Genomic DNA, 27,116 nt, shown 5'->3' with positions numbered 1-27,116 from the left:
GCATAGTGTTCACGTACCCCCGTCTAAATAAGTCTCGCTCTTCTTCCCTTCTCGATGTCCACCTTTTGATCCTACATCGGGAAAACAACAAACTGTTAACACCTTAGCTGCGTGTAAACATTTCTCCCCAGTGCTGCGCTGTCCATTAGAACTAGTGCTGGATGGACGTTCAATGGTCGTGCGCAGCACTGGGGAGGTAGCGCTGCTGACGACCATTGGCCGTCAGCAGCACCTAAGGGGTTAATATATGGCTACGTCCGTTTAAATTTCTGCTTGTTATGCCACATGCGGCATTTTTTCTGACATGCTCTTTCTCTGCAACACTTCTATCTCTTGTCACCAACGTATTTATTGATTGATTGTAACCAACTGTTGAATGCGATTACTGCCGCATATTGCTTCCCTCTTTTTTTCCTCCTGCTCGGGCACAAATGTTTTATCACGCCCCTTCCACCCATGCGCTTGGAAAACCTCTTGAACCTTACATGAAATCTGCCGCACTCCTAAGTAATTTCTTTGCGACCACTCAACACAAATCTCGGGGATATATATTATCAAAATGCAACCTATGAATGTATAACCTTAATGTAATGTCAATATGGTTTTTCCGTCATGTACTTTGTTGCTGTCCATATACCTCCTTCTGATGTCTGAATAACTTCTACCACCCTCTCACCCCCTCACCCTCCCTCACCTAGCATAACACAACAAAACATGGAGCATAGCAAAACAAAACACATAGCATAACAAAACCTAGCAAAACTCAATAAAATGTAGCATAGCTTAACCTCATAAGTGCTGCGCCAGTCCAACGGCACCACTACCCCTGGAGTGCTGCCGTCGGCCGTTGGACGTTCCAACTGTACCTGCGCACTGGAACGTTCAGCACTGGAGCTGGACGTTCCATAGCTGCTAAGGTGTTAACAAAACGGTATAGCTTAACAAAACGGTATAGCTTAACAAAACGGTATAGCTTAACAAAACGGTATAGCTTAACAAAACGGTATAGCTTAACCACTTCCATGCTAATGACAAGGTCAGCTCGTCATGGAGTGGCCATTCATTTCAATGGAAATTACACAGAAATCCTTGAAGTGCCGTAGCAGCCAGGTGGTTAACAAAACGGTATAGCTTAACAAAACGGTATAGCTTAACAAAACGGTATAGCTTAACAAAACGGTATAGCTTAACAAAACGGTATAGCTTAACAAAACGGTATAGCTTAAAACGGTATAGCTTAAAACGGTATAGCTTAAAACGGTATAGCTTAAAACGGTATAGCTTAAAACGGTATAGCTTAAAACGGTATAGCTTAAAACGGTATAGCTTAAAACGGTATAGCTTAACAAAACGGTATAGCTTAACAAAACGGTATAGCTTAACAAAACGGTATAGCTTAACATAGCATAGAAGAACAAAACATAACATAGCAAAACATAGGATAGCAAAATAAAACATAGCATACAGCATCACACACCACCACCACCACAGCATCACTCACCACCACCACAGCATCACTCACCACCACCACAGCATCACTATGCGCTACCACAGCATCACTATGCGCTACCACAGCATAACTATGCGCTACCGTTCAACAACTGGTTCAAATATGTTCGCTCCACGTTTCTAGCTTTATTGCAAATGTAACAAATTTTAACATTTCACTTCTGTTCTTGGATTTTAGTCACAATAAAATACACTGAACATAATCTTTACAAAAGTTTAAGCTATTGCCATCATAAATTACAATCACTTTTAAGTATTAATTATTTAAAAAAACATTAAAGCCATTGTTATTTGTAATATCAAAACATGTAAGTCACGTAAATACAACACATATTGCATTCCAAATGCTATAGGTGTCACATTTGTTAAAGTTATAACTATTGGCATTGTAAATGACAAAGCTATTAATTTCGCTATTTTGAAAAACAAAACCTAAATAAAAAAATTGTCATTTACAATACCAATAGCTCAAACTTTCCTAATGCGAGACATATTGCATTGCAAATGCTTGTTTTTTTTTTTTACACTCAGTCCTTGGAAGGGCTTGGAGACTGGAGTACTTCATCATTCACTGAGCCAACAGTTTTGTTGCGTGTAAATGAAAATAGGTTTAGTCAACGGCGTCGGAAGTCCACTGTTAAGGATTTTCCAGTTCCGCTTGATTATATTTTTTATTTTGTTACTCATGCCTGAATCCTGACTTACAAAGACTATTCTTTCAAAGGTTTTATTCTTTTTTTTTCTTTAACATTTAAACGGTGGTCCCTATCATAAAATCTCGCACGCTTAAATGATTTATTAGTTATTTGGGATAACCCATATCCTTCAGTTCTTTTTCCATGATTTCTGAATGGTGATAATCAGTGAGATTTGTACATTCTGATGGATGCATCTGCCAGTGGATTCCTCACCATGTGAATATCCCGTGCGCCAGCAACATTCCAAAACTTTTGTAGCTCTCTTCGCCGACGCGGACGACGTCACAGAGTCAAGGTTCCACTCGCGACCTCGCTGACGTCACTGGATCCATAAGAGAGCCTCGTCGGCGTGATGACGTCCGTTCCCTTTTTTCCACGCCGTCGCCGCCAACGGTTTTTGGTACTCCATAGCTTGTTACTTTGTGTTTCCAGTTGTATCCTGTTCTATCTCTTTCTCTCTTCTCAAAGATGTTGACGAAAGTCAGGATTTAAGCCCTGTAGGGAGTTCGGTGGACATATGTCCATAACGGAGCCACACGACAATTTTGTATGGTGTTAGTCATCGGATCATTATGTCGAGGATTGTCCTTGTTTGCCGACAAAGTGTACAGCGCACTAGAGCACTTAAAGCATTTTAGGGCTACGGCCAGATCTTTAGGCCTCGCTACCACCCGGCCTGCACAGTCTGCTTTTCGCCCCTATCGTGTCTACGGAAGGGGTGCCCACCACGTTCTGCCCAGGGCCACAGGCCTGCGCAAACTGTCCATCCTCTGTGCGGCTGGGGACGTGAGACCCAGTGTCGTGGGTCAGTGGGCAGGCCAGTTCACCAGTGCCCCCTCTGCAGCAGCCTCCAGGGCTGCCAGTGGGCAGCAGGATTCGCCATCACCTCCCCCACTGGCAAAACATCACATCGGACAGGTGGGTTTTGCAGATTGTCTGAAGGGGCTACTCTCTCCCTTTCGAGACTACCCCTCCATCCATGCCACCTCAATTTCATCGCATGTCGGAAGATCACGTGGCCCTTCTCCGCCAGGAAGTTGCGGCTCTCCTTGCCAAGAGAGCCATCGAGCGCATCCCTGTGCCAGAAGCAGGTTGTGGTTGCTATTCCCACTACTTTCTGCTACCCACAAATGACCAGGATCTGCAACCCATCTTGGACCTCCGGGACATAAACTGCTTCCTGCCGAAGGAGAAGTTCAAGATGTTGTCTTTGGCTCAGGTTTGGTCTGCCCTCGAGACTGGATGGTAGCGTTGGACTTGCAGATTGCCAATTTCCACATCCCCGTCCTGCCAGCCCTACGGTTCACGGTAGGCCACGAGCATTTTCAGTTCACCATGCTCCCCTTTGGCCTTACCAGCGCCCCTCAGGTGATCACAGAAGTGATGGCGGTGGTCGCAGCTCATTGCGCAGATCAGGGGTTCCAGTCTTCCCCTATGTCGACGACTGGCTGTTGAAGGCGGGCTTGCCCCAGGCTGTGGTCTCACACCTCCAGAGTACGGAGACCTGCATTTGCTGGTGTTCTCTATCAAAGTGCCGAAGTCTCACCTGAGTCCCTATCGGAAGCTCCTGTTCATCAGAGCGGGTCTGGACAAGACGCGGTTTCTGGCCTATCCTCCCAAGCAGTGAGTCCGGATATTCAGGCTAGAATTCCGATCTTTCTGCCTCTATCCCAGGTTTCGGTCAGAATGACCCTGAGGCTGCTGGGCCTCATGGCCTCCTGCATCCTCCTGGTGGCATATGCGGGCTGAAGTGCCAGTAGACATAGCATCATAGGAATCTTTCCGATTGCATCCAGATCTCGGAGGGCATTGCACACTAACTGCAGTGGTGGCTAAAGAACCAGAATTGGGTCAACGGCAGATCCCTCTCCCTTTCCTAACTGGAGTTCACTGTGGTAACAGATGCATACCTTCTGGTATTGGGCGGCCACATGGTGGAAATCTTCTGCTTTCCACATTGGTTAATCCATCACTTTGCCAACCTTCTTTCCGCCTCCGCATCCTTCAAAAGAGGGAGAGGCTCCACCATCAGGATCCAAAACGTCCGCCATCTTTCTATCTGGATCGCCCAAGACTATTCTGGGTAGATGACCAACTCTTTGTTGGCTATGTGGGTGCCAAAAAGGTCGATGGGTCGTTCTTTGCATTAAAATTTGTTACTCTTTGGCAAAGGAGCCTCCAGTAGGACTGGAGCTTTTGTGATGCACAATATAGATTCTCTGGCCAACGTAAGTGTATATTTTTACGTTTGAGGTATGCCAGTTTAAATGTAATTCTGTCTTCCATGGAGAGCTTTATGCAGTTTTTTAGGTCGAGCCTAGACGAAAGCGAAGCTTTTGCTGTCTAGAGCGATACAACTTATGTTATCACTTTTGGGGGAATGTGGACAGCAGACTGTCACGCGCTTCTCCTGCCGGAGATTTGACCTCGTGGGCGCGCTTTGGCGCCTTGGCTGCTTGTTGCGCTTTCATTCATGTGGAACGTGCGCTTGTCGGTTTCGCTTCAACAACGCGGAAAAGACTTGTTGTTTTCTATGCGCATGCGCGCTCAACTCTGGATGTCCGTAATGCGTACACATTTCAAGGTGCCGACAATGCACCCAGCCAAGCTCTCACTCACTGGCTCGGTGTGCAGGTTCCTTGGCCGTCTCTTGGCATGTCGCAGGGGTCTCCTCAGCACTCGGGAGCCCTGTGTTGCCTCTGGTGCCATACAGTCTGCTCTTGATCTTCGCACGGTCCCTCTGATGGTGCCGGGACTTCAGCATGGAGCCTGCAGGGTTCCAGACGTCCTCCCCGGCGGTTCCTTCCTGTTTTTTTAGCAGGCCCCGCCCACGTCCAAACAAAGGCTGCCTGACTTCCGGAGTACGCCCGCGATGTCACTTCAGTTCTTCAGCTTGTCTTTGTTAGTTACAGGCGCTTCCCTTGTGCTTGTCGGCAGTAGGAGGTAGGGTTTGTGGTTAGGGATGGGACGAGCTCACTGCGGGGAGGGGGCGCCCGTGCATCAGCTCCAGCTGCTTGCTTATTCTGTTTCTGCAGGCGACGCAGACTGCAGTGAGAGATGGGGCTTTATCAGGACGCCGCCTCTAAACTGGAGAGTTAGCAGTTCTTGTTTATGATCGCTGCAGTGGCCATGTTCATGGGGACATCGCCGCCCACCTTAGTTGCATATTCGCATTGGGGCTAACGTTTTGGGTGAAATGCACACTTTTCTCTTAAATGCGCCGATCATCGCCAGAGCTGATCCTGGGGTGTACCAACCCCCTCCCCTCTTCTGACTACTCCCCGCAGCCTCCCTCTGGCTATTCAGTTACCATCCCCGATGAGTCGCCTGTGCCAAGCTCAGCACCAGCACGGGTCCTCTCGGAGTGGCGCACTCCCCTGGCACTTCCAGCTGCGTCCGGGACTCCTCACAGAGACGCAGGTGAAGCAGACAGCTGGTGACGGCAGAGGTTCTCCTTGTGCGTCTAGAAGACAGTAGATGGGCTCCGAACACTTTAACTGGGTGTTCCGCAGTGTGGAGCAGCGTCACCTACCGGGGAATTTCTGTGAATGGCCCAGTGCGCCAAGAGCCTCTCTGCCTACCTGTGTACTAGGAGCGCCAAGCTGCCAACTTTTGCCAACTTCTCCCCTCTGCCGCTCACTTTAAAGGAAGGGTTGAGCGTACATTCTTCGATGATTCGGACGCCCAGCTGCAGACCCATCCCATCCCAGCTGCAGCTTCTGTGGCTGAAACGTGGGGTGCCCTGAACCGGCGGATGCCAACCACCTACGCTGGCTGAGAGGATCCCACGCAGCTCTAGCAGGTACTCACCCTTTATCTCATTTGGGACACATGGCAATTAAGTCCAAACTTAAGTGTATGCTAAACAGTTGCATATCTTGCACTTTTTTGATAAGCCACTGGCACCATAATGCCCAAATGACACACATCGAATGAATAGGTCGCCAGGGTATGCAATCAGAACCGTCTCCAGTCACTGATGCTTTTTGGTAGAGAACAGATCAGCTGCCAAGGAAAGCAATTGGTTGCACAAATCAAACTATTTTGCAAATAGGACAAGGCCAATTTAACCAATAACTCCTAAATGTGCCAAATGATACCTGCACAAATGCCTTCCTGGCGTAAAGCGGGCATGCATGTTTTCTGTGGTACCTAGAAAGGGCATGGATCGGGGAGGGCGTGGGGCAGGAGTAGAAATGCCGAGTTTGAAAGAAGTGAGCAGTTTAAAGGTAAGGGTAGCACAGGGTCGCCGAGGGACGCACGCTTTCCCCCAAAGATGCTAAAAGCGCACGCTGGAGCTCATTCTGACGCTTCTGTTTCGATAACAAGCTGCGCAAGCCGCTGCACGGTTTGGAACAATCCGCCTTTGTGTGCATATTTTACCTATCTTATTATAGACCGAAGGAAAAAAAACATGATACAGAGCTGGAAGGTTTCCACGCCACCATCCTTGTAATATCCGGCTGGAACCTCCTGGCACCAGTCTAATGGAAGCCCCTAATGCAGAGATTAATAACTCGGGCACCTTCACAGCGAGAGGCCCCCAAACCCGCCCTCAACCGCATTACCGGCACCTATTTGAAATTCCAGTACCACAGTATATTCCATTTTAGTAGTGGTCATGTTAACATTAATATTAATCGTGAATCTGGGAACATTAGTGTTGAGTGTCTCCAGTCAATATGGAGTGCTCTGCTGGAAACCTATGTTGGACATAGAGCCTGCCCAAGGAGAGAGGCAAAAGGAGAGACTCAAGCAGAAGTAGCGCGCGGTGCTCGCAGACACTGCAGTGTGGCTACTCACCCGTCTTGATGGCCTCCTGGTAGCTCTTCTCGAGCAGGGAGGCTCCTCCGGCATGCAGCATGGCGTGCAAGGGCTGTTTGTAGCTTTGGCGGCCCCCTCCCATAGCCTCACAAGCCGTGCAGCAGTACTCCAACACAGCGAGCGAACATCGCATGCGCCGCCACTGGCACGAGCTGCACGGCAACATGCACGCTCAGTGTTTCGCTCCCGCGTCTCTTCGGTTCCGTCTTATTCTACTACGGAGGCTGTTCTGCGCTCCAGGCCGACCTATGCCCCAGTCCCACCCAGACTGTGTGCCTCAACCCCAGCCCGAGAAGCCTCACTGCGATGGGCTTGTCATTAAAGTGTTAAGCATGTGCACTTGGAAACAAGGGAGGCGCGGAAAGAACTAAAACGAATCAGGGTAAACCGTGTGTCCCCAGTTTATTCAGCTCATCAGACCCGGCCAGGGGGAAAACCCTGCTTTACCTACTAAAAGAGAGGGTTCTTGTTCCTCCTTCTTTCTCCCGCCCCGTGTCCCATCCCCACCTCCAATCTCCACACTTTGCTCTGTCCCTCCCCATCACCCGTCCACTTCACATAAAATATACCCGCTTTGAAAACATTCCGCTTGGGCCCAGAGACAATGCTCCAAGATGTAGGGGTACACCTCCCACAGCCCGATGTACAAGGTCGCTCCAAATAGTCTACTGTCCAAACCGCTTACTTTCTGTCCGTTCGTACATGGTTCTAATCCCAGGATCCTCGTTTAAACACATTTTGTGGTCTTGGACAACTTCGTCTCTAAGAGCCATGTCCTGTACCTGCTAAATTGTTTAGCGCTTAAACATCATCCAAGTAGCAAGAAGAGCCACATGATCAACGAGACTCGGTCAGGTGAACCGATGTGGAGCATGCAAACGCGACTGGCACCAAACCGGTGGCTCTTCACGGGTGAGTGTGAATTGCACTCTGTGACACATTGAACACGGCTCCTCTGCCGGGCAGAGCTTAGCAGCAGTAAGCAGATCACGGCTTGGCAGAGCCAGGAGTGGTATGTACGCAAAGCAGCTCGTGAGATGAATACTTTACTCGCGGTGAAAGCGTCTGGTGCCACAGTTCTTTTGAAATTTCTCCATCCACAGTCAACTCGTGGGCTATCACGCAACGCACTGTTAGACCACGAGTGACCTTGGTCTTCCATCATCCTGCCTTGGGAACCTGAGAATTCCACTGCTGCTGAGATGGCACCAGGGGGGCCTGAGGAGACAGGATCACACTTACACACGAAAATGGCACACTGCTTAGTCAATAGAACAACGTGCCTTTATAACACCATGACAAACAATAAAATACTTCACATTAACGCGTGTATTCGGAACTCCACACCCGGCGTTATAAAAATTTGAAGTTGATATACACACCCCAACAATTCACTCTGCCTCGCCATAGAAAGCAAGCATTTGCAATGCAACAGGTCTCGCATTTACGCAAGCTTAAGATATTGAAATTGTAAATGACCATGCCTTTTATTTGTTTTAAAAACGAAAATAAAAGGCATTGTCATTTGCAATGTTAATAGCTCAAACTCACGTAAATGCGAGACCTATTGCGTTGAAAATGCTTGTTTTTTACTAGGGAAGTTATGCTCTGCTCTTGGAGTAATTATGGATGTAAACATTTCAGCTTGAATTGAGTTTTCGTAGTCTAGTTTCAATTTAACTAAGTTCTTGCCAAGTTGGTGAACATATTTGATCTGTAGAACGGGGTTAAAGTTTTTGACTGTAGGCAAAGTTGCTCGAAGTTACTTGATAAATCCAATAAGCCATTTTTCGATCCAGGTCTGTCCACTAGCCTCATGATTTACCTTTATTGGTGAACAAAGTAAAGAACATTCTCTTTAGATCATGAGTTTATTTTTTGTAAAGTTGTGCCCGGTTTGTCGGATAAATCTATTCTCATTACTGTATTTTATTTTTTGTTTATGTATCCAGTTTTTGTCATGACTTTTATTAAATAGTAAATGGGCATCTTTGATTGCAGTAATAGTCTTGTAGACCAGAGCCATCTGCCTAATTATGTATTGCCCACACTTTCCTGCTCAAGCAGGTTTCATGCAGAGTGCGTGGATCGATTTCCCTTGAACACTCCATGTAACTGGCTCGAAGGCTGTTTTCGTTTTATCTATACTAATTTAATGAGCACTAAGTGTGGCCATTCCAGCATAGTGAGAATTTGTGCATGGTGTTACGTTGTTTTCTGCAAAAAAATGTTGATCAACAAAAGTCTGATATGGTTTTTAAAAGTAAAACACTTGCTATAGCTCTCATACTTTTTGTTCACTTAACTGCATTTGTGCTATTGAGATACATTAAAACTGTTTGTCTAAGTGATTTTTAGTCAATAACTTATGAAAAATATAAATATTTATTAGAATAAATGTAAGCAATGGGGTGATCTGAATATTGCCATGTACATCTGTTTGCAAATATAACCAGTATTAAAGACGTGTTACAGTTACTGTCAAGCTTGATTAAAATTGAATTTTGTTGGGCTGTTGTATAAAGCTTTAAAAATGTTTATTAAAGGTGAAATAACAGAAGAGGAGTTACTGAGAAGATTGCAGCGAGTCAAGGAAGGCCCTCCGCCACCAAACAGCGAAGAGAATCGAGGTATAAACTACTGTTATCTACAAATATACAACTACCATTCCATCCAGTTCGAGGAAAGAACATGGTTACTGGAGTGAAGCCGTGTTTGGATGATTTGTAACTATGATATATACGATTTTGGTGTGAACTGGAAGTGCAGGATTTCATTGTATAATGCATTGCATTATTGTTATTGTAACTTTCAATGCAATAAGTCATTGCTGGATGGAGTGCAAGTATTCATCGAAGTCTAACCATCCATGCTACCTGAAGTTGCATTTTTGCCTGGAATGTGGCAAGTAGATTGACGAAAAGAACAGCATTTGATTGTTGCTGTAGTTTAAAACAGAATAGGACTCTGGTAAATGTGGTGCATTCTCCCCCCCCCCCCTTACAACGCACTTATTTCTCACAAATTACAAATAAACTAATGCTGCAAATCTCTTACAGAAATGTGAGAAAAGGTGTGATTTTAGCCATTCGGTTTTTGGAGGGCTGTATCAATAAGTGGGTGTGATGAATGCAAGATAGCCCACCCTGTGCACCTCTAGGTGTTCAGTTTTCAAAAATATTGTTCTTTTGGAGTCCATCCACCGCTACAGTACAGACTTGTATCAGTTGGTTTTAGAAACTCCTGGAGTACTAGGTAACAAAGATCAAATACTATAAATAGCAGAATATTGAACCCTGATTATTGGAGGTGAACTGTAAAACCTTGTCAAAGGACCAGCCATTTTTTGTCCGTTCACACGCCTTTCATGCACAATGCCATTCATCCTGCCAGCCACAGGGCCCACCCAACGCTCAAATCAATGTACTACGGACTTTCAAGGACCATTTGCATTCATACGCAATAGGACTGAATTAACAATCTCACCACCTCTCATCCAGTCATCGACCAACTTGCATACAAATGCACTACCAGCAAACCTTTACACACAACACCTGATATGTTGTAGCCACAACAAGCTTGGACGTGCTGAATGAATAGAAGGGTGACGGAGCAACCCTGCGGATTCCTTAGCCACTGGCGATGTGAACTGTTTGGTGCCCATTGACACGGGTTGTGGCCACAGGGGCCATATAGGGAGATCATGTTAGGGCCTAACCCTGTCAATTCCCCCTATTGAGTGCTCTCTCCTCATCCAGTGACAGAAAGCATGCTGGAATCCGGTGGCGGTGGGCCACCCGGCGCACATTGTCTGCTTCCTGCATATTACAAACAAATCCAAATTGATTGTGTCTGTGAGACTTCAGAGATAGCGGTCGAGTCCAGCAGCTAAGTTCTTTGTGGAAATGTTCGTCCGTGTTTAACCGAGCCATGGGGCCCATAGAAGACCCTAATTTCTGGTCTTTCCCTGGTTTGGGGATAAGGGACATCTCCTCTGCCGCCATTGTGGGAGTAAGGCCTTGTGTGTGTGTGTGTGTGTAGGAGTTGAACAGGTGGAGCAGTCGTGGCCCCCCCAACCATCAGTCCTAGATGAAACTTATTTTTAAAAAAGGATTCATTTTTCAAACAATCAGCTTGCTGTAAGAGCACACACTTAATTAAAGTTATCTACAATAGCCTTTGGGTGAACCACTAGCTGGGTTTCTTCATAGCAGCATTTTGCCTGCTATAAAGTGCTTCAATGTCTTGCCAGGGTAGCGCTACATAGATATAATTATAATGCAATACCATACATGTTATAGACTTGCAACTGGAAATGGGGACTTTTGAGGGGGAAAAATTGGGATTTTTTTTCACCATTGATTTGCACTGCAGTTAAGACAATTTAATGCAAGAGGCAGCTAAAATGTAATAATGGTCCCTCATTCGTAAACCAGATGTTTGGAAAAAGTAGCTCACGTTTGCACATTAGAGCTATTTTGTAGTTGGAGGGCACCCTGTATAGGTGTTTTTCAAGATATGAAAGAATGCATGAACATGTGTTTGCTGCAGTCAATGTTGTGGGAATGTTTGGGTCTATAGTTAAAGAAAAAAAAAACCAACCCAACAGGCTGGATCGCGCCTGATGTGAACTCTCATCCACTCAGGCTACAACTATACTAATAATGCTTAAATCGTAAAACTGGAGAATCTTACAAAGTCAGGACACCTAGACTTTGCAAATGTCTAACAGGGCTTGAATAACACAATAGAAAATCCACTCATAGCTTGACTCTTCAAAGCTGAAATACCTGCAGATTTTGGTAAAATCATAACCTTATGTTGTCCTGGCCTTTTAAATAGGTCAGCTGCTGCAGAAATAATGTAAAATAAAGAACCTTCGCAATGTGAGAACTGTTCTATATGATTGCTTTCCAGTCTTTTCCAACCTTGGTCTTTCAAATAAGATACAAGCCATTGGCCTAAGTGATATCCTTTCAAGACTAGTCAAGTTGACTGTACAGTGGACCTTCTATACAATGTACTATAAAGGGCTCAAACTCATTAAAATTTTACTAGACCTGCAGATCTAGTAACTTTAATCATCTACTCTGCCTAACTATAATGTACTTGACCCATGAATTGTCTCAACACGATTGTCGCTATAAAATCCTCTAACTTCAGTCACAGAAAGAACCAGCATTAAAAATGCAATGGGTCTCGACTTTGCTAGACAATTCCATTTGCTTTGCAAATGGATTTAACTTAATCAAAGGCGAGATCTAGTGCATTTTCAATGCTTGTTCATTTGTTTATTGTTGCAGTTTCATATAGCACGGACTCGACCAGAAGGTATTAGAGCCTATACATGAAAATGTAAATACATCTGCGATATAATAGCAATGGAGGAATTGGGGAATGTATGAAAGACATTTAAATACATCAGGGGCATATAGGCATTCGAGGAGGGCGAGGGGTGTTGAGAGATTAAAATATATCAAAGGTATAAATGGAGTACTCAAGTGAGATTAGAGGGACATTTGTATACATTTGCGGTATAACTACAATGAACGCGGTGAAGGTGATATGAGCGAGATCTTTAAATACATCTGTGGTATAAAAGCTATAGAGGACAGCGAGGTGTAACTGGTAAAAGATTTTCACATGCATGAGGTATAAATGGAGGACTGCAGCGATATGAGGGGCATTAAAATACATCTGCGGTATAAATGCACTAGATGATGTCTGAGGTAGTATGCAAGACTTCTAAATACATCCAGGGTATACAAGCAATATACGAGGGACCGGTATGATGGGCGAGAATACAAAAGAGATAAATGGAGTACAGCTGGAACAGGGGTAATATGAGAAGGGCTTTTAAATTCACTTGCAATTAATTACCAATCAATTGCAATAGAAGAGGAAAGGGATAATGTGCGAGACATTTACACACATCATGGTTATAAACAGTATGGGAAGGGAGTCTGGAGGATCTGTTTATAAAGGGTGGGGTGTAGATGTAATTGAGGAAGGAGGGGTGGTCTCGGGAAGGTATTTAAACACCTCAAGGAAATACATCCAGGAGAGAAATGAAGCGCTAGATTAATACAATTACAACACAATGCAGTGGAGGAGGGAGGGAAGTGATCAACTAGAGACATTCAAGGACACAAGGGGTATATGAGCAAAGAAGCTGAAGGGTGTCCGGAAGGAAGAGGGAGCCGGACTCGCTGCCCTGTGAATGGCGACGGCAGGAGGGAGGAGGTGGGAGTGGAGTCTCGGGACAGTGTACAGTTCTTCAGACAGAAATGCTTAATTTCATAAATACGTTTTAGTCTGGTTCAAAAACACCAATATGGTAATAGCAAGACGACAAAGTCTAAGCTGTTAACCGTGAATCCCATTGCAAAATCCTTAGACCGGACCGAATAACAGCAGTAAAACTGTTTTAATAGTAAAAAACGAACATCTCCTCTACTAATATAATGAAAAGAAGTTCAAATAAAATGAATAACATATGCTTAAAAATCCACTGGAATTTTTTTAAAATTCCTGAATCCTTAGTCGCTTTGAGTGAGTTCGAGGCCCACCCTGAAGCCCACGATGGCACGTTGGCTACACAAACATCAAAGAACCGCAGTCTGTAGTAAAGTACTTGCACAGACATGCATGTTCATTCATCTCGCGCACACGCAGTAATTTCGGAAACCAACAAAAATACACCTAAAGATGTCAATTACTACTTTTAGCGAGCCGACCAAAGCACCGTCATAGTTTTCCATTCAGATCAACCGTGAAATATTGCTCCACTGCGGCCTAAAACAAATTTACTTGAAAAAGCCCCCAGCTGCTATTGTCATAGTTTTGTTGCTTCTGCGCCTTTGGAGTAAAAACCACATGGAACAAACGGTGAGACTCCACCCCCGTGTCAGGTGGTTACGGTTTGGTTGCGCGCAGAGACGTGAAGTATGGTCTACTCACTCGCTGTTGAGGAGTTTACAGAAAGATTGTCTGGTAGAAAGAGGGGGCTGGACTCACTGACGTGTGAATGGAGACGGCCGGCGACAGCTGGAGTGGGAGTGGAGAAATTTTCAACTGAATCTGGTACAGAAGAGTAACCAGCTCCGCCATTCTCCCACGCGGTTTAGTAAAGAAAATAGTGCTCACACACTAATTAAAGCATCCCTTAGAACACCGCCATTAAAAGATCCCAAAAGGGGCCAAAAGTTAACAGGGTGTTAACGAGGAAGGACTAAGAAGCCTCCTTTACAATGAGAAGCCACCTTTTTCCATGCACTATGACGCAAGCCAATAGGAATCCTGGGCGGGGCTTCAAGACCTCTTCCTGAACCGTATCGATTTCAAAAAGCTCTCGAATGCAGAGAGCAGCGCATTCGCGCTGCTATCGACAGCCAAGACCTAAAAATAAATGTAGAAAGACAAACTGACTTTTGACCCTCTGTCTCTGAAAGCCGAGAAAATGTGATAAGATTTAAAGGCCTCTTTTTCGCGGATTTACTTCGTGAGCAAGCAGAACACCTGTTGTCAGCTGTCCAGAAAAGGCAAGTAGTCCCTAAAAATAGCTCGTCCTGATAAAATCCATTCCCTATGGTGACATTTATCGAGCCCTTCTATAAAGCTATTTAGCATCCAGTACTTAGTAGCCGAGGAAGATCTTAAATTACCCTGACCCCTTCAAGCGCTATGCACTCCAATTTTTAGGCCCGGGTCCTTGCCCTGAAACCTAAAATGGTGGCCACAACTTACCAGTAAGGTTGCTGCCAGGCATTCACGGCATTGCTTTTGGCACATGGATTAGCGGAGCTCCACGATGGAGCTGCGTCCCTCGATGTACATTTTTTAAAATTTAATAACCCTGCAACTTCTGAATTGTTTTATACCAAATCACATCAAGCATGGGCATAGCCAATAGGTCTCGCCTTTGGGACCTTACAAGTATTTAATTATGCAGCACAATATCCTTGGTGCAACATCAACTGTTGCATAGCTAAACACTTATAATGTCCCAACGGTGTGACCTATTGGCTATACCAATGCTTGTTGTTCCTTGGTGGCATTAGCAAGCATCAGGGAGCATACGTCACAGGACATGAAGTCATGTTTAGACCTCTGGCACCGCGGTGTGCTAATTAGTGACCGGCATCTGCTTTTGATATGGGCTACATTGTTCGAAGTCTGTCATTTTCGGTGGAGACATCATCCACCCTGCATAACTCGCAAGGCTTTGGGAAGAACTGAACTCTTAAAGAGAGGAGCTCCAGGACCACATCAAACGGTGCAGATAATTAGGCACTGGCATCCAACGTGAAGGGGAGGCGCTCAAAGGCGACACAGGGTCTTGAGTGAGTCCCATGGCGCTACCTATGAGCACGCTGGAGCTATTGCAAGACTCTGTAAGGCATCTGAAAGTCAAAAGTTGAGGAATCTGTGGTTAAAAGTACTCCTCACAAAAAGAGTAAACCATGACCACAATTAAACACGATTTGGCGGTTTATTACCCTGCTAGAAAAAAGGCTGAATAGTGCCACGTCTGCACATTTAAAGGGTAAAGTTAATGTATTACTTAAGCTCTTGGCTTACATTTCCAACTAAGTGTCACAAACAAAATCAAACCAACTTGTAAAAAGGTTACTCAAAATTTACATGCACATAACCAGGAAACATTGTGACAATATAAGAAGCAGAACAGTAAAGAAAAATAGATGGCTAGAGAGGCTGAGGGAGCCTGGACACTGTCATATTGCACCCAAATGAAACCAAAGCTTTATGCCAGGAACGAAGTACAGCATTATCACAAATAAGAAAAATACAATTCAAAAGGGGAAAATAAATGTCAAAAAGGCGGTTCAGGTATTGAAACATTTTCTACATTCATCTTAACACGTAAAAGGGTGATACATAGTAATACCTACCTCTTAAAATCTGGTAAAGAAAAACTTTGGCATGATCAGAGCTGAGAGATTGAGGGGATACTATAATTTTGTGGAGGTCACTCTGCATCAATTGTGACAACGTATCTTGAAATTGATTAAGGAAAACGAGGTAGTGTGGTATAAAATTACAGTAAAACCAACATGCAACCGCCATTCTGCGTACAGTTTAACAGTGCTGAATGAGTTTACAACAAAACATGTTACAACAGCACCATCTAGAGGAATCGTACAGAATTTAAATTTGTGTGTACATACCCTCATTTTAATTAAAAATCTATTTACTGAAGAGGCTAATACGTTTTGGATATTAAACAAAAACATGTACTCAATGATACTCTGGAACGAGAAGCTCTGCTCTTTCAAGAATTCAGATTTCACACGCGGCTAGCACTTCTTATTTGTATCTGCAACACTTGTGCGGCTGTTCTCCGTTGCTCCATGCCTCGGCAGATGTGAAACCATTAAACAAGCCTGGGAGTGGTGCATGAAGTGTGCATGCAGTCTGCTCTTTTTGGAAGCACATACTCGTGCTTGTGGCGGGCCCCTGCTCGCTCCTGCAAGGTGGATGCCGCCACAAGCACGAGTGTGTGCTTCGAAAAAGAGCAGTGCGATGGCTAAAGGTCCTCCTATGCAGTGATGCTTGCTGCGTAGGCGAGACCTAAAAGCTGGCTTTCTGCCAAATTTGCTGTAGTAGTGCCTAGAAATTGCAGAATCCCCATAGCCGTTGAATGGGGCAGAAGCGTTTTGGGACACCCCCCAAATTATTTTGTCCCCCTCTTCATGAAAGACCCCAAAACTTTCCAAACAGCTGCTAAGGGACGGAAAACTGGTTAAAAATTTGTGGCGATTTGTCAAACTGCAACAAAGTTACTAGCAAAACAAAAAACACTTTGTGTAGGGGAAAAGTTGATCCTAACTTTACCTACTGGTGACCAGTAAGTTAAAAAACAAGTATATGTGTGTATATGTATATATGTGTGTGTATACATGTGTATAATATATATATATATATATATATATATATATATATATATATAATTACACACATACATATAACACATATATATATACTTGTGAAGGAAGGAGGTGTTAATTCAGACATTGTGCGCCAAGCCAGGGCGCATTCACGTGTACTCCCGCCGCTGAAGTGGTTTGGACTTACTGGCCAGCTCGGTGAAGCACCTTCTTTGTGATTGCAATAGAGTCCAGTACCCACCAGGACGCCTGGCTGACAGATGCGACTAGAGGATATTCATATCCTCTTCTTGGGTGACCGGGATTCCTGTGCCTACCCACGCGAAGGATGCCAGGCTGAGAGGTTGCGGCGGCTAATGAAGGGGGACTAGAGGGGTCACTGAACTGCACATTAGCCTCACCTCCCAATGGACTTCGAGGGCTGCGCCTGTCACTGAATCCAACTCTAACTTCATCACCCCACAGCACTTTCCAATTCCCATGAGGCACAACATTGAGGCTTTGTGGGAAATGTAGTTCCACTACATGGGGCTACACAGGATGGCCGAATCACATCTTGGGGGTGGAGCATGGCGATCGTTAACAACAGCGTGACAGGATGATTATTCGCAGCACGAAGAGCAGCTGGGGAGGGGCGCTGAGGAAGGCAGAAATTGCTGAAATGCATTCGCCCGAGACTTTTGTCCATTAACGTGCTCCTGTGTTTCTCCCCTCTGGGTCACGTATCTTTTCTTGTGAAGGTGTTAATTCACACATATATATATATATATGTATGTATGTGTGTATATGTATGTGTGTATGTGTATGTGTGTATATGTGTATGTGTGTATATGTATATGTGTGTATATGTGTATGTGTGTATATGTATGTATATGTATGTATGTATATGTGTGTATATGTATATGTGTGTATATGTATGTATATGTATATGTGTGTGTATATGTATATGTGTGTATATGTGTGTATATATGTGTATGTGTATGTGTGTGTGTATATGTGTGTGTGTATATGTATATGTGTGTATATGTATGTGTGTATATGTGTGTATATGTATGTGTGTATATGTGTGTATATGTATGTGTGTATATGTATATATGTGTATGTATGTGTATATATGTGTGTATATGTGTGTGTATATGTGTATGTGTGTGTATATATATATGTACATGTATGTGTGTATATGTATATATATGTATGTGTATGTGTGTATATGTATATATATGTATGTATATGTATGTGTGTATATGTATGTGTATATATATGTATGTGTATATATATGTATGTATATATATATATATATATGTGTGTATATATGTATGTGTGTATACAACAAGAAGCGGCGTGCTTCTGCCTCTTGCACGGCGGGCGCTCGACAGGATCGCCGATCCTTAAAATGAAGCAAAAAACTGGTACGTTCCTGTGTGTAGAAACCAGAGTCGAGGCCCAAATTGTGTTCTCAGTGCTCAAGGTTTATTTGGCAGAAAGATTAAACAGCCCCAACGCGTTTCGAGGTACGCCTACCTCTTGATCACGGGTGATGTATGTGTGTATGTATATGTATATATATATATGGATATGTGTGTATATATTCCACCAAAAGTGCTCCGATCAATGAGCCGCAATGTACATGTATATGTGTGTATATGTATGTGTGTATATGTGTGTATATATGTATATGTGTGTATATGTATGTGTGTGTATGTGTGTATGTATGTGTGTGTATGTGTATGTGTGTATATGTATGTATATGTATGTGTGTATATGTATGTGTGTATATGTGTGTATATGTATATGTGTGTGTATGTGTATATGTGTGTGTATATATATGTACATGTATATGTGTATATGTGTGTATGTATGTGTATGTATGTATGTATATGTATGTATGTATATGTGTGTGTATATGTATGTGTATATATATGTATGTATATGTATGTGTATATATATGTATGTATGTGTGTGTGTGTATATATATATATATATATATATGTGTGTGTGTATATATGTGTGTATGTATATGTATATATATATATATATGGATATGTGTGTATATATTCCACCAAAAGTGCTCCGATCAATGAGCCGCAAACCCTGCGGGGCGGGTCAGCGTTCCGACACCGGAGCCATCCACATTCAAATTCACACACTACCTCCCTTCTCAGAAAGGCACGCCAACACCAAATTTAGTTGGTCAACTACAAACAGGTGAGTTCGTTTTTTCTTCTCCATAAACGTAGCTTGGCAAAACTTTATTGGCATTCGCTTACACAGTTGCTACTTTCATTTTTATAAATGAAGATCGTTTGTAGATGCATAGTTAATATTAAAATCTGTTAAATATCCGTGACTGTTCGCGCTTAGCATTTCATGCACAACTTTCACCAGCAAGTGGAAATTCCATCTCACAACCATTGCCAGCTCACCTTCTTTTTTCATTTGGATTATTTTCAGTCTTTCAACATGAAAGTAGCAACTGTGCAAGCGAATGCCAATAAAGTTTTGTCAAGCTAGATTTATGGAGAAGAAAAAACGAATTCACCTGCTTGTGTATATATATGTGTGTATATATATGTATGTATATGTATGTGTGTGATCTATGTGGGGGGTCTGTGGGGGGGGGGTCTGTCTGTCTGTGGGTGGTGGGTCTGTGGGGGGGGGGGGGTCTCCCCGCCCACAGTACAGCGGGCATGGACACTGATAAACTCCGCTTCCAGAAGTGGTTTAATAGCTCCTGCTTGCTGGCTGTGGAGTTTGTTTGGTCTCGCTTGGCAAAAGCAGTTACCCAGGACATAGCAGTAGCTGGCCCTGAGGGGTAGCGGTCTCCAGGGCTATTAGTTGCTCCAAGAGGGGGCGGAGGGGACATGGCCCCCTCCTTTCTCCATGGCATTCATAGGGCAAATAACTGTTACATGATTGGGACGCAGCCTTTAGATGGTACCATCCAACAAGAAAGTGAAGTCCAAAGCGTCACTCATTTATAAGGTGCAATTAGAAACTACTGAGCTTTCCACCAGGTATGCAGTATATCCACATGTGTGTTATGTATTAATGAATATTACTAATAAGTAGGTGTCCATCTTTGAACCTTTGTAGCATACACATTCAAAATGTGCTAGACTAACAGGAATGGATATGGAAGTCAAGAAAGATCCTTTCATATGAGTTAAACTTCCAAATAGGACTGTTGCTTTCATATTCATTGTGAACTTAGGCATGTAACAAATATAACTGAGACAAATGACTCCAGAGTGTTAACTTTTTATTGGAATTTATCTTTAACAGGTTCAGAATCTGGAGAGGATGCATCCAATGGAGATTCAATTATAGATTGGTTGAATTCTGTGAGGCAAACTGGAAACACAACCAGAAGTGGACAACGAGGAAACCAGTCCTGGAGAGCTGTAAGCCGGACAAACCCAAACAGTGGTGACTTCAGATTCAGTTTGGAAATCAATGTTAATCGAAATAATGGCAACCCAGTCCCAGAGGGTGGTAATGAGCCATCTGCAGGTGCTTCTAATACAGATGAAGTAATGGAAAATGGCAGTCCAAGTGACAGTGTGACTCCCAATTCTGAGGCTGCAGCAGATGTTCATGCTAGCGCTGATATGGCTGATTCAGAAGTTGTAATGACTGAAGAAGCCATTCATGCAGGAGCTAGCAGTGATGGCATTATTGAAGATGAGGTATGCGCTCAAGGTACCAGTTTGGAAGCCTCCATCCTTGAAAGAGCCAATTTAGAAAGTGTTATTTCAGAAGCTAGCAATTTGGAAATGATTAACTCTATCTCAGAAGCTGCTATTCTGGAAAGGGCAAGCAGAGAGGCTGCCAGTTTGGAAAGAGCTAGCTTTGAAGCTGCAAGTCTAGAACGGATTGGCTTAGAAGCTGCCAATTTAGAAAGGGTCAGATTGGAGGCTGCCAGTCAGGAAGCAGTGTGTCTAGAATCTACAATTGCAGAAGCTACTTGCCAAGAAAGCTCAAGCCCATCGACATCTTGTGAGGGAAGAAACCATTCAGAACATGCATGTCTTGAAACTGCTAATGTAAGATTGACTGGAATGGAAAATAGTACTTCTGTAGGAGCAGTTGCTGAGGAAACTTCTCCACAGAGAGGTCAAAGAAGAGCAAGAAGCAGGAGTCCTGAGCAGCGAAGAACTAGGGCAAGGACTGATAGAAGTAGGTCACCTCTCAGTCCAGTGAGTGAGACTTCTCCTAGGTCATCTCCATCTTCAGATCAGTTTTTAGCCAATGAGCAAGAAGGAAGCTCTAGAACCCGGCGGCATGTGACATGGTCTCATCCTTTGAATCATTCTCCAGAAAATGAGGCTGATGGGAGCTCAAGAACTAGGCAACATGTGACTTTACGACAGCATACAACTGGGACAGAAGCACCAAGTCCAAATGCAGTACAGTTTTCTACACCAGAAGCCAGAAATGCGCCACCCCCACCAATTTCAGAAACTACCGGCAGCAGTGAGCCTACAGCACCTGGACAAAGACCTCCAACCATTGTCCTTGACCTACAAGTGAGAAGAGTACGTCCAGGGGAATATCGCCAAAGAGACAGCATAGCTAATAGAACTCGCTCCAGGTCTCAGACCCCAAACACATTTACTTATGAAAGTGAGCGTGGTGGTTTCCGTCGCACATTTTCTCGATCTGAACGTGCAGGTGTACGGACTTATGTAAGCACAATCAGGATTCCAATTCGCAGAATTTTGAACACTGGCTTAAGTGAGACCACCTCAGTTGCTATTCAGACTATGCTGAGGCAGATAATGACTGGATTTGGAGAGCTAAGCTATTTCATGTACAATGATAATGATGCTGATCCGAGCGTGCCTGTCCCTGTACAAAATCCAGCTGCAGACCCTGCTGAGGCACAAAATGTCAGTAGCAGTAGTAGTAGTTCTAGTGGTGACAGTACAGAAGCCAGCCCTGGAGAAGTATATGAAGGTGGTAATGAAGGTGTTAATGAAGGCATTAATGATGGTGGCACGGAGGGCAGTAATGAAGGCGGTGCTGAAGGTGGTGTGGAAGGTGGCCCAGCAGCTCTTGGCAGGCGGGAGGGTCGTAATCGGGGATTGGTCACCTTTGAAGAAAGTGGCTCTTTACCATTTCTTAGTCTCGCACAATTTTTCCTTCTTAATGAGGACGATGATGATCAACCAAGAGGACTCACCAAAGAACAAATAGATAACCTGTCCACTAGAAATTTTGGTGAAAATGATGCTCTGAAGACATGCAGTGTTTGTATTACAGAATACACACAAGGCAATAAGCTCCGGAAACTGCCTTGTTCACATGAGTACCATGTTCATTGCATTGATCGCTGGTTATCGGAAAATTCAACGTGTCCCATTTGCCGTCGAGCTGTCTTGGCAGCAGGGAATAGAGAGAGTGTTGTCTGAATTATAAAACTTTTGGCTGAACAGCCTGCACTATTCAAGATGGGCAGCAACAAAAATCCCTTCTTTATGGCCACTTTTTGAGTGGTACTTAAAGTATATGGTTTTGTCAGAAAGAAATATTGCCCTGGAAATAACTTTCCCACAAATATAATCTTTTTAAATGCAGTCCAGAATGTAAAATTTCAGAGTCTACGTTGTATATTGCAAGAGACTTTTGCCCAATACACTTTACAACATCTTAGTTTCAGCCGTTTTAAAGAATGATTTATTTCTGTTATCTAAACAGTCTGTTGTGTATAGCATTATATGCTTCTTACCATTATTTTATGTTTTGTTTTTTTAGTTGAAATTGAACTTTCCTCCAACTGTTTAAGACCTGTTTCTGATCCATTTTTCTGTCCTGCAAATGCTCATTGGTTGACAGCAGGTTATATTCAGGCCTTAGGATGCTGCGCTTCCATTGAATTCGGAACTGTGCCAAAGAGCATCTAAGGGAGGAGTTTTGGGAATGAGACACTTGGGTGGACTAGGATGTTAGTTTTATGGATACTAAATAAAATTATACATCATATAAAGGTACTTGAAAATACCATGCGCACCTATCTGTTAAACCCATCGTGATAGCTTGAAATGTGTTGTTTGACAGGAAGCATTCACGTTTCGTTTAGCTGTGTTTTTGTACACATTGAATTCGGAATTGCCATCCCAATTTACCGGCAGCACTTCATCTCCCACTTGTGTAAAGCGAAATCCCAGGAAATAATTTTAAATTACAGAACTCTTAAACTTTATTTCCTGATACACTTTAGACTGGCATGCATATGTGGAGACTTTTTCTTTAATAAAATATTGTTGCTCTTAATTCCAATCAGCATATTCATTTTGTTAGCTTTTGAATCCGAGCGATATTGAACTGTTCTCATATACTTCATTGCCTGCTCAGAGAGCAGATATCTGTGCTACTACACACAGTCGACCAGAACACACATTTTTAAACAAAAAAATATTACATGCATGTTGTCCTGGGCAAATTATCAGAACACGGCAATAATGTTAACAGAGCCAAACATCCATTTGAAGGTTTTCAAGAAGGAAATGGAATCACAGTACAGTTCTGCTTCATGTTCTTAGATTTGTAAATAAACTGTTATATTTCCTATGTTTCTTTTGTCTCCAAAGCCCTTCACTATGGCGAACTGTAAAGTTGCTCATAGTTCTATTGGGATATTTATCTTGTTGTGAAATACAAGTCTGCTTGTTGACTTTAAAAAAAAATTGATATAAAAATGTAAAGCTTTTTGTAGAGGCTCAGTACTTTTCCAGTGCACTGTTGTACTAATGCATTATACAAATTAAAATCTACTTACTTTGCTTAAATTACACAAATGCTTTCTTGGGAGCTCACTGAGATGTATATATGCAAATACCATTTTGTTTTTGCATATATAGCTGCACACTTGTATTTGTACATGTATGATGCACACATACTTCACCATATGTATATAGATGTATACATATGCGTAGCTATTATAACAAAGGCTAAGCCTTTGTAAATCGATTTGTCAATAGCTGGGCATATGTCATGTTTAATTTGTAAAAAAAAAAGCTGCTAACTTCAAATGGGAATAAAATACAATTAAACACAGAGGAGTTAAGATTGTCTTAAATCGTATAAAAAACAATAGTTTTGTTAAACTTTACTTGTCTAAACAGAAGAAACTCAGTAAAACACATTTTCTTTAATCGGTCTAATAACATTAAATATAACATTTGTATCAGATCTTTACATTATAGTCAAAACACATGTTTCCATTGTATTTTAACTCTTTGACGTTTGTCTAAATTCTGCTTTGTGGGCATATAAAATGCAGTATGAATGTGGGATTAGATTTTCAACTGCTGACAAAACACCTTACAATGATCAGAGTAATAACCTTTAATGAATTTCTGAAGCACTTTAGTTATCACTGATTTATAGTAACTTTTGTATCCTATAAGTCTTAATGTTCTGCATTGTTAAGCTTTTAACACACTAAAATATTTGCATTTAACGTTCTGGTGAAGTACATTCCTGTTCCGTAGGGCTCCTATGTGTTCCTGACTCTTAAGCCATGTCAAACATTTCTTGGTAGCCGGCTAGGTGCACACTTGCTTTTAGCACCCTTACACTCTTGACAGTTGTGTTCATTTCCTCTCTTCCAAACTGTGACACCCAGGGGATCACTCTTCCCCATACCAATGAGTCACCTCCCTTAGCCCACTTGATTCCTCAAGTACTCTTTTTGGTAGACTAGAAGTTTTGACGTTCTCCGCGATGCATTCTCTCACGCCTTCATTGAATGTTGTGGTGGTTTTTATCCATATGTTTTGAAAAGGGGTTCTTGTCACATTCCTACTTTTGCAACAGCAGACTGCGACTCTCTCCTTCAAAATTTGCTTAAAGTAAGTTGCTTTTCTTAAAGCTGGACCTCGACTAGGGTCTACTTGTTGTATTGTACTTGTGTTTGTAGAGTGTTACTTCTGATGAGGCCCTGAAGCACGTTATAGACTAGTAGCACACTCCCCCGTGGAGAAGTGTGGCTCACTGGTTAGAGCAGGCAGACCCTGAAGCAGAGGTCAGACCCGGGACCAGGGTTCAATTCCCGACGCGGCAGGGTCTTGAGCTCAAATGTCCATGGACTCGATAATTCTCGCTTCGGTGCCTGACCTAATCATGGGTTCACACTCTGCAACTCTGGGCATTAAGCTTGTTTAATCTCCACAACGGCCCCCCGCGGCGGGATGCCTGGCTTTCACCTTGGGGATGCCCTGTAGGGGCTATCTCACAGGGAAAAGCCAGGATGGGTTCCCAAGGCAAGCACGGAGATACCCCTTCGGGGGTCGATTCTGGCGCTATATAAGAAACATAATAATAATAGGGCTGTGCTTGTAATGCCTGTCACATCGTCTGTGTAGGTTGTGTAGATGCAATCCATGGTGACCTAAGTTTTGGTCTTATTGTGTTTTTTTTGTTGCACCTGTGCATGAGTGTGAAAAAAAAACAGGTGAGTGATGGAATGTCACAATTATGCTAATGTATGCCTACTGTATATTGCGATCAAGAACAGGGATACAACTGTTAGAACATGGGAAGTTGTGTCAAGAAATGAACTTTTTTTTTTTTGCTTTTGTTTTTTAAGAATCCATTTTTTAAAAACCTGTATAACAATTGTCAGACATCTATAACTTGACCCCATGGACTGTATACAGCATCAAGGTAGTGTACGTACTATTTATCCACCCTCCCTCAAGACCATATGCTAACATAAAAGCTACTTATAAATCCTGCGTATATATTTTTAATTGAAGGCATGACCTACACCCATTTAGTCAATCTCGCCCATTCCATAGTACCTCCACCATGTACTATTGGTATTGTGATATGTTTGTTTTAATTTATTACTTTCCACATAATTATACTTTAACTTTTATTTTGTTTCTTGCTTTTGTACAGAAGTATAGTCTTTTCTGTAGCCTGCCCGGTCTTTCCCTTTGTATTGGTGATAACGTTTTTTTCCTACGGTTCTATTCTTGCTGCTTTAAAGGCCGATCTTTAAGGGTTTGGTACCACTGTAAGAATTTTGGACATATTTGGTATTTTTTATGATGTGAAGTGTTTCTTATATGGCGTGAGCTCTTAAAGCTCAGGTTCCGTATTCAGTGCATAAACTGCCCAGTAACAGTTGTCAATAGTGAACTATCTCTTTATATCAATTCTAAACTCTTTCTTACAGTCGTCAAATGTCTCAATGTTACTTTCCTGAATAGGTCCCTTAACATTTGGCAAATATCCCACTTCACTTTTTGTAAAGTGACACCGTTCAGGTAGATTCAAGTAATGGTTGTGTTGAATAAGGTGGCAGAAATGCAGTGATCACACCCTTTGACTACATGTCACATTATGGCCATTAATGGGCGTGTTATTACGGAAGCAACAACTTTATTAGATCTATGATGTTTGGAAAGTCATATTATATCCCATATTGATCTACCCAACAGTGTTGCATATGGTGCCAGTGTTTCTCTGTACCTCCTAAGAACCGTTCACTGGCCATCTCTTATCAAGTTTTTTGTGATCTGTTTCATGGACTGCATGGCCTCCACAGCCTACTTTTTAGGTCGAGCTAGAGTGCGCATGGGTAGCATGCGTCTAGCTCGACAACTATTGTTGTCAGTCTCCTGGGAATCTGAGACTGGGTTCGGACACGCGCTGATTGGTGTCTGTGAACGCGCACGTCTAGGCCGGCGCCGTGCCCATCCCCTGCCTCAGATTCCCAGCAAGTCAGCACACAGACACAGCATACACATGCGCACACACACACACACACACACACACGCACCCCCTCCCACCCCAGTCACGGGCTCACACGCACACACACACAGCCCCCCGACCCCACTCACCGGGTCTCTTGGGCTCCTCTCGTCCCGCGGTGGTGGCGGCTGCACGGATAGGTAGGTGGCGGGGGCAGGCACCGGCAATGTGCCTTGAGCCCCCTCCGCTTCTCTTCCCAGACTCCTGGTTTATTTTTATTGCGAAAGACCGACCCGCCTTTGTCCCAGGAGCGTCCCTGCCACGGAAAGCTTAAAGAGCTTTCAAAGCACGTTTTTGCGACGTGGCCCCTCCCCACCACTGAGGGTAGACAGGAAGTGTAGGAATGCTGGGGGACGTAGTCCCGCCCCAGCAGAAGGCAAGTTTATGCCCGGGGAGCTTTAAACGCTTTTAATAA

General features: G+C 43.4%; 1 protein-coding gene across 2 annotated transcripts in view; it reads left to right on the top strand.

The window, feature by feature from the left end:
- The window catches only part of RLIM (ring finger protein, LIM domain interacting), a 113,644-nt gene extending 89,649 nt beyond the window's left edge, over positions 1-23,995 (top strand). For both annotated transcript variants that reach the window (XM_086918400.1, XM_086918401.1), the window contains 2 exons: positions 9,578-9,661; positions 20,222-23,995. In XM_086918400.1, the coding sequence (XP_086774526.1) occupies positions 9,578-9,661; positions 20,222-22,350 (2,213 nt within the window). In that variant the 3' untranslated portion in view covers positions 22,351-23,995. The remainder of the gene's footprint in view (positions 1-9,577; positions 9,662-20,221) is intronic.
- Positions 23,996-27,116: the final 3,121 nt, after the last annotated feature.

Source organism: Lissotriton vulgaris, chromosome 4_1, assembly GCF_964263255.1.
Source record: "Lissotriton vulgaris chromosome 4_1, aLisVul1.2, whole genome shotgun sequence".
Lineage (NCBI taxonomy): Eukaryota > Metazoa > Chordata > Amphibia > Caudata > Salamandridae > Lissotriton > Lissotriton vulgaris.
The sequence above is the reverse complement of the archived record's forward strand: the minus strand, read 5'-3'. Positions and strand labels throughout refer to the sequence as shown.